The 11,360-nt window shown below is 52.1% G+C and overlaps 2 protein-coding genes across 2 annotated transcripts in view; one reads left to right on the forward strand and one right to left on the reverse strand.

Moving 5' to 3' along the window:
* CNOT6 (CCR4-NOT transcription complex, subunit 6) overlaps positions 1–6,894 on the forward strand; it is a 50,986-nt gene extending 44,092 nt beyond the window's left edge. Inside the window, exons 12-13 of the mRNA XM_014538573.1 lie at positions 2,889–2,896; positions 6,884–6,894. The gene's annotated coding sequence lies outside the window, so the exon portion shown is untranslated. The remainder of the gene's footprint in view (positions 1–2,888; positions 2,897–6,883) is intronic.
* SCGB3A1 (secretoglobin, family 3A, member 1) lies at positions 6,688–8,035 on the reverse strand. Its single transcript, XM_005864930.2, has 3 exons — positions 7,954–8,035; positions 7,062–7,384; positions 6,688–6,816 (listed from the first exon to the last, which is right to left on the reverse strand). Exons 1-3 carry the CDS (start codon positions 8,006–8,008, stop codon positions 6,793–6,795), a joined length of 402 nt encoding a protein of 133 aa, XP_005864992.1. The 5' UTR covers positions 8,009–8,035; the 3' UTR covers positions 6,688–6,792.
* Positions 8,036–11,360: the final 3,325 nt, after the last annotated feature.

Raw genomic sequence — 11,360 nt, forward strand, 5'->3', positions numbered from 1 at the left:
AGCCCCCAGACCAAAGGGTTGTGGTTTAGATTCCAGTCAAGGGCATGTACCTGGGTTGCAAGTTTGATCCCCAGCCTTGGTTGGGGCAGGTACAGGAGGCAAACAATCTGTCTTCCCCTACCCCCTCTCTTACACTCTCTAAAAATCAATGGGGAAAAATACCCTCAAGTGAGGATTTACAACAACAAAAATACCTCAAACCTCCCTCTTGAGTAACTCAGTTGGGTTAGAGCGTCCTCCCAATATACAAAGTTGCAGAAGCAACCAATGAATGCACAGCTAAGTGCAACAACAAATTGATGTTTCTCTCCCTCTCTAAAATCAATTTTTAAAGATCTCTCAAATCAACATAACTTTAAGACACTGGAAAACAAAGCACAAGGTAAACTCAAGCAGAAGAAGGAAAACAATAAAGATTAGAGCATAAAATAATGAAAGAGAATAGAAAAATAATAGAGAAAATAAAACCAATCTTTGGAGAGATCAGCAAAATTGATAAGCCTTTCTGTGGAACAACAAAAGAGATTACTAAAATCAGGAATGGAAGTGGGATATTACCAACCTTACAAAATAAAAAGGATTATGAAATATTATGGGTAATTGCATGCTAATGAATTTGATGAAATAGACAAGTTTCTAGAACTACTACCAAAACTGACTCAAGAAGAAATAGAAAAACTGAATGAATTTATAAAACAATTGAATTATAAATGGAAAACTATATGGAAAGAAAATCTTGGGCCCAGAAGGCTCTGTTGGTGAGTTCTACCAAATACTTAAGCCCTAGCTGGTTTGGCTCAGTGGATAGAGCAGCATGCTGAGGGGTCCCGGTTCAATTCCGGTCAAGGGCATGTACTGGTTGCGGCTTGTACCTGTTGCAGCTTGATCCCCGGCCCTGGTCAGAGCACATGCAGGAGGCAACCAATCGATGTGTCTCTCTCACATTGATGTTTCTCTCTGTTTCTCCTCCTCCCTTCCACTCTCTCTAAAAATCAATGGAAAAATAAACTCGGGCGAGGATTAACAACAAAAAGTAAAAGAATAAATATTCTTCATAAACTCTTCCAAACTTTGCTCTTTCTGTGAGGTCAATAATACCCTGACATCTTAACCAAAGATATCACAAGGAAAGAAAGCTACACACTAATAATCCTCTATGAATATAGATGTAAAAATCCTCAACAAAATGCTAGCAAAACTGAATCCAACAATATGTATAAAAGGATTATATACCATGATCAAGTGGGATTCATCTCAGGATGTGAGGTTGGCTTAGTATCCCCACGTATGTCATACATCATAGCAATAGGGTAAAAGATAAAATGACAGAATCAACTCAATAATAGACACTGAAAAAAGTATTTGATAAAATTCTATAATCCTTCATTTAAAAAAAAAACAATGAATGAAAGAACTTTCTCAACCTGATAAAGGGTGTTTACAAAGAACCCACTGCTAACATCCTATTTACTGGTGAAAGATGAAGTCTTTACCCAAAGATCAGCAAACAGGCAAGTTGTCCATCCATTCTTGCCATTTCAACATTGTACTGGGACTTCTAGCCAGGGAAATTGGGCAAGAAAATGAAATAAAAGACATCCAGCTTGGAAAGGAATAAGTAAAACTATATTTGCAGAAGACATGATCTAGTACGTAGAAAATCTTAAGTAGCCCATACACCAAAAAATCTATTAGAACTAATAAGTGAGTTCAGCAAGGTTAGAAGATCAATATATAAAAAGCAGTTGTTCACTAGCAATGAACAAACCAAAAACAAAATTAAGAAAATAATTTTATTTATAACAGTAATTAGGAATGCTATATAATAAAAGGCTAATACGCAAATTGTCCCCTTGACCCGGAGTTCGACCAGGGGGCGGGGCTGGCCAGCCAATTGCCTGTGGCTCCTCCCCCCAGCTGGCCCTTCCCCCAATCGACCCCATCCACCCCTTTTGGGGGAGGGGCCAGCTGGACCCCACCCATGCATGAATTTGTGCACTGGGCCTCTAGTAAAGTTAATAAAAGAAAACAACTTGCACCCTAAAAAGTATAAAACATTGAAAGATGTAAATGCATGGAAAGACATTTCATGTTTATGGATTGAGAACACAATACTGTTAAGATGGTGATACTCCAAATTGATCTACAGATTCAATGCAGTACCTATCAGAAGCCCTACTTACCTTTTGTTGTAGAAATTGACAAGCTGATCTTAAAATTCATGTACAAAGTGTACTAAAGACCCTCAAATAGCCAAATAATCTTGAAAAAACAAAGTTGGAGGACTTAAGTTCTTGGTTTGAAAGCATATTAAACAGCCACAGCGTTGTAAGACAGTAGTAATATTGACATAAGGATGGCATATGGATCAATGGAAGTGAATTGAGAGCTCAGAAATAAACATTCATACTTATGGTATTTGATTTGTGACAGAGGCACCGAGACATCTCAATAAGGGGAAGGATAGTGTCCAACAACGGTGCTGGACAGCTGAAAATTCACAAGCAAAAGAATGAAGTTGGACCCCTACCTCAAACCATATACAAAAATTAATCCAAAATCTCAATGTAAGAGCTAAAACTTTTTTAAATTCTTTGAAAAATACATAGATATAAATATGATGCTGGTTTAGGCAATAGTTTCTTGGGTAAAACATCTTAAAAGCAAAGGAACTAAAGGAAAAGGTAGATTAATTAGGGTTTATCAAAATTAAAAACAAAACACATGTAAATGAAATCTTTTGTATCACCTTTATGGGGCTTGAATTATTTGGTCAGTATGTTGTTGAGATTCGTTCACGTAAATGCATGCAATTCTAATAGCTATACTTAATTTATTTTCATTATATGGATATCCCAAAATGTATTTATCCATTCTTCTCTGCAAGTATATTTGAGTCATTTATAGTTTTCTTCCTCCCCTGTCCCCTTACAAACCATTCCGCTCTGAACATTCCAGTAGGTGCCACGGTGCGAGGGCTTCGACACATACACGTTGCTCCTTCGGATTGCTTCACCCCATCCGGAGTGTGTCCCCACTTACCCGCCGGCAGTTCAGGAGGTAGCTTTTCATTGTTGCACAACTTTGCCAGCACTCATTTTTGGCTGACTTCATTTTTGGTAATCTGGTGGGAATAATAGCATTTCATTATAGTTTCAATGTATATTCCCCTTAATAATAAAGGATGTTTTCCTTTTGTTTTGCTATTTCAGGTTCTCCTTATGATTTCATGTCTCTTGAGGATTTTGCCCATTTACAGTTGATTCATAATTCTTTATATTCTCAGAACAATTTTCCTTTACCAGTTGTGTTGCATGTGTTCTCTGAGTTTTCTTTTACTCTTTCCTTTTTATTTATTTTTTATTTTTAATTTTTATTTTTTATACTTTTTTATTGATTTTTTACAGAGAGGAAGTGAGAGGGATAGAGAGCCAGAAACATCGATGAGAGAGAAACATCGATCAGCTGCCTTCTGCACACCCCCTACTGGGGATGTGCCTGCAACCAAGGTACATGCCCTTGGCCGGAATCGAACCTGGGACCTTTCAGTCCGCAGGCCGACGCTCTATCCACTGAGCCAAACCGGTTAGGGCTCTTTCCTTTTTAAACTTTCTATTTTGAAGTGTCTCTGACATACACCAAAGTGCAAGGACAATCTAGTGGACTGGACTCACCCATCACCAAGCTGGACTCACCCATCACTCTTGGTTCAACTAGCCCCCGTTCTGCACACCCTGGGTTATTTCGAAGCCAAGTCCAGACATAGCATTTCACCTGTAGATACTTCAGCGTACATTTTAAAGTGGTAAGCATTTAAAAATATATACTGGTATTTACCAGTTTACAAGTTAATGGGTTTATTTCCCTTGTCCTCCAAAGGCTACCATACAGACTCCTTTTCCCTGTATTAAAACATGGACTCAGCCCTAGCCGGCTTGGCTTAGTGGATAGAGCGTCAGCCTGCGGACTGAAGGGTCACAGGTTTGATTCTGGTCAAGGGCACATGCCTGGGTTGCGGGCTCAATCCCCAGGAGGGGGCATGCAGGAGGCAGCCAATCAGTGATTCTCTCTCATCATTGATGTTTCTATCTCTCCCTCTCCCTTCCTCTCTGAAATCAATAAAAATGTATTTTAAAAATAAAAAACATGGACTTAATCATATTGGATGAGTTCCGTCCCTTGTACTTATTACCATCTGTGATGTTCGAATTGGCCGGGGAGCTTTATTCAGATGGCACTGTCTTTTCAGCACAATCCTGATCGTCTGTCAGCCTCCCTCTGTTCAGGTATGAAAAGACATACAGGTTTACATTGGCTGCTCCAGGCCTGGAACTGGACATCGCTCCAACGACTCCTCCTTCCTCTGGTGGGAAATGGTAACTGGAGGCCACTCCCAGGACGCACGATTCTCATTGCCGCCTGATTGGTCGGTTTCTCGGTCCTTTCAGGAGGCCGATGAGGTAAACTACATCGGACAATTATACTTCCAGTTCAGATCAAGCTATAAGGTTTTAACTTAACCCTTCATGATCTTTTTTATTTTTTCTGAACACTATTCTGCTGGAGGGTACACCAGCCTTGCTTTCTTTCTTTTTTTTCTTTTTTTTAATTAAATATTTTTATTGATTTCAGAAGAGAGAGAGAAACATCAATGGTGAGAGAGAATAATTTATTGGCTGCCTCCTGCACGCCCCACACTGGGGATTGAGCCCACAGCCTGGGCATGTGCCCCAACCAAGAATTGAACTGTGACCTCCTGGTTCGTAGGTCGCTGCTCAACCATAGCCACGCGGCCGGGCAATGATCCTATATCAGCGTCTACTTTCACCTTTACCAGAAATCTCAGGTTTCAGTGACACTGGTGTGAGGACTCATTTGACTTATCACAGAGCAGGTGGAGAATGGCCTCCGTGTGGCCGTGCCGCCAACAAGAGAAGTTTGCACAGTCTTGTCCTGCCCGGGGACCCACGCCCAGCCCCGGAGGTGGAGTTAAATCCCTGTAGTTTCATGCTGCTTCTACCACCACGGGAAACAAAGTTAGGTTTATTGGTTTCTTGTTATAATTTGAATTTTTTTTAAATATATTTTATTGATTTTTTACAGAGAGGAAGGGAGAGAGATAGAGAGTTAGAAACATCGATGAGAGAGAAACATCGATCAGCTGCCTCCTGCACATCTCCTACTGGGGATGTGCCCGCAACCCAGGTACATGCCCTTGACCGGAATCGAACCTGGGACCTTTCAGTCCGCAGGCCGACGCTCTATCCACTGAGCCAAACCGGTTTCGGCTAATTTGAATTTTTTTAAGTTGCTTTAAATTTTTGTAGTTTATATCAAGGAAGATCTTTACATGGTTACAAAGGGAAACTAGCAAAATAAGATATTTAAATAGCTTTCTCTTCCCCAGGATTATGGTTGGTCTCTTTTCCCAGGAACCTGCAGAAGGCGGGGAGCTGGACCTGGCAGGTGGCCTTGGGGCTTCCCATGATTCTCAGGGTCTCCTTCTCCTGCCAGCACTGCGATCTCCCCCCCACCACCGTTTCCAGGGGAGGTTCTCCAGGTGGGAGGCAGCCGGGCCACTCGGGATGGGAACTTTGTCAAGCCCACGGCAGACCCAGCGACTCCTGTAGCATAACAGGAACTGTTACCGGACCGGCCGCCGAGAGCCTGGGTGTGTGGTGTCGGGAGCGACTGGCCCGCGAGGCCCTGTCCCCACCGCCTTCTGCACCCGCGCTGCGCAGGGAGGCCTCTCTCACCGCCGCGTTGTCCAGAGCAGAGCTTTACTCGGCTCAGAATGGGCCCTCCCCACCACGGGGCCTCCCCACCACGGGGCCTCCCCACCACGGGTCCTCCCCACCACGGGGCCTCCCCACCATGGGGCACTCCCCACCATGGGCCCTCCCCACCATGGGGCCTCCCCACCACGAGGACAGTCCTCCAGGAGACAGAAGGAACCTCGGCCATGAGGTTACTTCACTGAAACCACAGGGAAAGCAAAAAGTCTGTAGACTTTCATGGCCCTCAATCCTGCCCCTCCCAGGAGAGAAACTGAGATTAAGGGAGGAAAACAAACACTTTCAAATATTAGCAAGAAATGGCGTTGTCTGGAGAGGTTTTTGTTTTTAATCGTCACCCGAGGATGTTTTTCCATTGATTTTTAGAGAGAGGAGGAGGGTGGGAGAGAGGAAGACCCATGTGAGAGAGACACATTGGTTGGCTGCCTCCAGCACATGCCACAACCTGAGCCGGGGGTCGGACCTGAAACTGAGGCACGTGTTCTTGTGCTCTTGACCGGGAATCAAACCCGAGACCCTTCGGTCCATGGGCCGGCACTCTAACCACTGAGCCAAACCTGCCAGGGCTGTTGGGAGAGTTCTTGCTAATCTTCGAGGGTTAGAAAATTCCCATGCTTCATGGACATTTACAGACCAGAACGAGGAAAAATTCCCAACCGAGTTTTCAAACGCAGTCTAAATTGGTACTTGCCCAGTCCTTGTCTCCTTTCATTGCTGGCTGGGTGCCCCCCCGCCCAAATGTCAGTAGTCTCTCCCTCCGTCTCTCCGTGCCCCTCCCAGGTGTAGGGACCAGCCCAGCCCCTCCCAGGCCCAGCCCCTCTCCCTTCAGCTCAGGCTCACAGCAGGGGAGGGACGGGCATTGAGGCGAGAAGACATCAGCCCAGAGCTGCTCTTAACTGTTTATTGAGGGGGAGGGAGAGGGTGGGGCTGGTGCAGGTGCCCCGCCTGAAGGCGGCAGCATCTGGTCACCGGCGGGCAGGGATGCTCCAGCTGCCGCTCAGCCGAAGTAGGTCAGGGCTCCCTGGAAAGAAGCCATGGTTGAGTGTTTCCCTGCGCGGGTGACCACACCACCTGCTCTGCGGGGACAGGCACAGGTGGCTGCCAGCACCTGGTGCGTACCTGCCCCTTCCCCAGGCCCATATGGCTGGTCCTCCCAGTTCCCACGGGGGCGGAAAACGAGGTGGCCCTGTCAGGGATTCGAGGGCGGACGGGGTGCTCACCCGGGGAGGGCGGCGCACAAAGGGAGGTGGCAGGCGCCCCACTCACCAGTAGCGCCTTCACGGCCCCCATGGCCCCCATGGCGTCTGGGCCCACCTCGGTCACACACTTCCTGGAGCCCTCCACCAGGCGGTCCACGTTGATGCCCATGCTGGCCAGGATGAACCTCAGGGGGTTGAAGCCCTTGAAGTAGGAGGAGGCCGCAGCCCCGGCCACATTCTCGGCCCCAGCCTCCAGGGCAGCCACAGGTGCAAGGGCAGGTGCAAGTGCCGGCGCAAGGGCAGCCACAGGCGCAAGGGCAGCCGCAGGCTCAAGGGCAGCCGCGCTCGGGACCGTGGGCTTGGCCGCCATGTTCATGAAGAAGGCTGCAGCTGCAGATGGAGGAGCGTCACCCACCCGGCCATCCCCAGGAGAGCTGCTGAGGGCCCATCGCCTCCGGGAGGTGACAGGGCCTTTGAAACCTGCCAGCACCCGGCCACCCACTTGACCGACCGCAGAGCTGTGGCTGCAGGGAGCTGGCTGGACAGGGCCAGGAGCTGGCTGCGGGGGAGGGCGGGAGGTGAGCTCTGTGGGGGCCTGGGCAGGTTCCCAGAGGAGGGGACCCCTGGGCAGGTTCCCAGAGGAGGGGACCCCTGGGCAGGTTCCCAGAGGAGGGGACCCCTGGACAGGTTCCCAGAGGAGGGGACCCCTGGGCTGGCGTGGGAGGGTGACAGAGCCATGATGTTTCCAGACCAGGCCAGCACTCACACCGCCTGCGGCTGGGAGAGGCTGCGGTGGGTGGGCAAAGAGGAGAACCGGGGTGGGAGGGGCCCACAGGACGGGCCTGCAGAGCCTGGTGCCTGGGTGGGTGCAGAGGCAGCAGGGCCGGGACCTGCTGGAGGGGGGCTGGGCCAGGCAGAGCCACTGGGAGGACCGTGGGCCCAGGCCTGGGGGCACTCACTGGGCTGGCTGAGCAGGGCCACGCTGAGCACCAGGAAGGCAGCGGCGAGCTTCATGGCGGCTGGGCTCCTAGGACGCTCCTGGACCTGACACGCTGCCCGGAGTCTGGCCCTGGGGCTTCATATACCCCATCCTTGCCCCTCCCCGGGGCCGGGCCTCCCCCGCCCTGTCCTCCTGAGAACGTGCTGTTTGCTCAACTAATGGGCCGAGCCCCGGCCAACTTCCTGCTCAGGCTGGTGGGCCCTGGGAAACCCGTGCCCCCAACCCTGCCCGGGTCTCGGGACTTCCTCTTGGCTGGGCCCGGGTGAGGGCAGGAATGTGGCTGGGCCGTGTGCACCGGGCCCCCGGCCTCTGCCCCTCCAGGGAGGTGTCTGGCCGGACCCCAGCTGGCCCCGCGGTGCTGAGGGCCAGGGGTGAGGAAGGGCCGGGCTCTGACCCCGGCTTCCCTGTTCCAGAGCCCGGAGATGTCGGGCAGCTATTGATGGAGAGGCCACGGGCAGCTATGGAGGCCAACAGGAAGGCCTGGGACAGTCTCCATCTTTGAAATCAGTCTTGACATGAGAGTTTCACACATCTCATCTGCAGGACACGCCAAACACACACAAACCGTGACACAGGCTCACACATCTCATCTGCAGGACACGCCAAACACACACAAACCGTGACACAGGCTCACGCATCTCATCTGCAGGACACGCCAAACACACGTCGCCCGTGACACAGGCTCACACATCTCATCTGCAGGACACGCCAAACACACGTCGCCCGTGACACAGGCTCACACATCTCATCTGCAGGACACGCCAAACACACGTCGCCCGTGACACAGGCTCACACATCTCATCTGCAGGACACGCCAAACACACGTCGCCCGTGACACAGGCTCACACATCTCATCTGCAGGACACGCCAAACACACGTCGCCCGTGACACAGGCTCACACATCTCATCTGCAGGACACGCCAAACACACGTCGCCCGTGACACAGGCTCACACATCTCATCTGCAGGACACGCCAAACACACGTCGCCCGTGACACAGGCTCACACATCTCATCTGCAGGACACGCCAAACACACGTCGCCCGTGACACAGGCTCACACATCTCATCTGCAGGACACGCCAAACACACGTCGCCCGTGACACAGGCTCACACATCTCATCTGCAGGACACGCCAGACACACGCAGCCTGTGACACAGGCTCACGCATCTCATCTGCAGGACACGCCAAACACACACAAACCGTGACACAGGCTCACGCATCTCATCTGCAAGACACACCAAACACACACAAACCGTGACACAGGCTCACGTATCCCATCTGCAGGACATGCCAGACACACGCAGCCTGTGACACAGGCTCACACATCTCATCTGCAGGACACGCCAGACACACGCCGCCCGTGACACAGACTCACGCATCTCATCTGCAGGACACGCCAGATACACGCCGCCCGTGACACAGGCTCACGCATCTCATCTGCAGGACATGCCAGACACACGCCGCCCGTGACACAGACTCACGCATCTCATCTGCAGGACACGCCAGATACACGCCGCCCGTGACACAGGCTCACGCATCTCATCTGCAGGACATGCCAGACACACGCCGCCCGTGACACAGACTCACGCATCTCATCTGCAGGACACGCCAGATACACGCCGCCCGTGACACAGGCTCACGCATCTCATCTGCAGGACATGCCAGACACACGCCGCCCGTGACACAGACTCACGCATCTCATCTGCAGGACACGCCAGATACACGCCGCCCGTGACACAGGCTCACGCATCTCATCTGCAGGACATGCCAGACACACGCCGCCCGTGACACAGACTCACGCATCTCATCTGCAGGACACGCCAGATACACGCCGCCCGTGACACAGGCTCACGCATCTCATCTGCAGGACATGCCAGACACACGCCGCCCGTGACACAGACTCACGCATCTCATCTGCAGGACACGCCAGATACACGCCGCCCGTGACACAGGCTCACGCATCTCATCTGCAGGACATGCCAGACACACGCCGCCCGTGACACAGACTCACGCATCTCATCTGCAGGACACGCCAGATACACGCCGCCCGTGACACAGGCTCACGCATCTCATCTGCAGGACATGCCAGACACACGCCGCCCGTGACACAGACTCACGCATCTCATCTGCAGGACACGCCAGATACACGCCGCCCGTGACACAGGCTCACGCATCTCATCTGCAGGACATGCCAGACACACGCCGCCCGTGACACAGACTCACGCATCTCATCTGCAGGACACGCCAGATACACGCCGCCCGTGACACAGGCTCACGCATCTCATCTGCAGGACATGCCAGACACACGCCGCCCGTGACACAGACTCACGCATCTCATCTGCAGGACACGCCAGATACACGCCGCCCGTGACACAGGCTCACGCATCTCATCTGCAGGACATGCCAGACACACGCCGCCCGTGACACAGACTCACGCATCTCATCTGCAGGACACGCCAGATACACGCCGCCCGTGACACAGGCTCACGCATCTCATCTGCAGGACATGCCAGACACACGCCGCCCGTGACACAGACTCACGCATCTCATCTGCAGGACACGCCAGATACACGCCGCCCGTGACACAGGCTCACGCATCTCATCTGCAGGACATGCCAGACACACGCCGCCCGTGACACAGACTCACGCATCTCATCTGCAGGACACGCCAGATACACGCCGCCCGTGACACAGGCTCACGCATCTCATCTGCAGGACATGCCAGACACACGCCGCCCGTGACACAGACTCACGCATCTCATCTGCAGGACACGCCAGATACACGCCGCCCGTGACACAGGCTCACGCATCTCATCTGCAGGACATGCCAGACACACGCCGCCCGTGACACAGACTCACGCATCTCATCTGCAGGACACGCCAGATACACGCCGCCCGTGACACAGGCTCACGCATCTCATCTGCAGGACATGCCAGACACACGCCGCCCGTGACACAGACTCACGCATCTCATCTGCAGGACACGCCAAACACACGCCGCCCGTGACACAGGCTTGCCGGGGATGCAGCTTTTCAGGGAGCCCTGGATACCCAGCTGGGCTGCCGGGGTCTCCAGCGCCTGAGGCCCTGAGGCCACGCTCCCCGCTGCGGGGCTCCCTGCTCTCCCGCCTGCAGGTGCGTGCGGCTATTAGCAGCCGTGCAACACGTGTGCGTGCGCGTGCTCTCCACTCATCTTGTGCATTTCCCCTTGGCGGTGTGGGGAGGGGGCGTGCATTATAAATGTGAGCTTATTCAGAGGCGGCTGCCCGGTGGCCGCACCCTGATGCCCGAGCCTCACCCTCTCAGGGGGCGCTGGCTGAAGGAGGCCGCTCCGGCCGGGCCCCTCCTGAAAGCCTGGGCAGCAG

This window comes from Myotis brandtii, unplaced genomic scaffold (assembly GCF_000412655.1).
Source record: "Myotis brandtii unplaced genomic scaffold, ASM41265v1 scaffold193, whole genome shotgun sequence".
Taxonomy (NCBI): domain Eukaryota; kingdom Metazoa; phylum Chordata; class Mammalia; order Chiroptera; family Vespertilionidae; genus Myotis; species Myotis brandtii.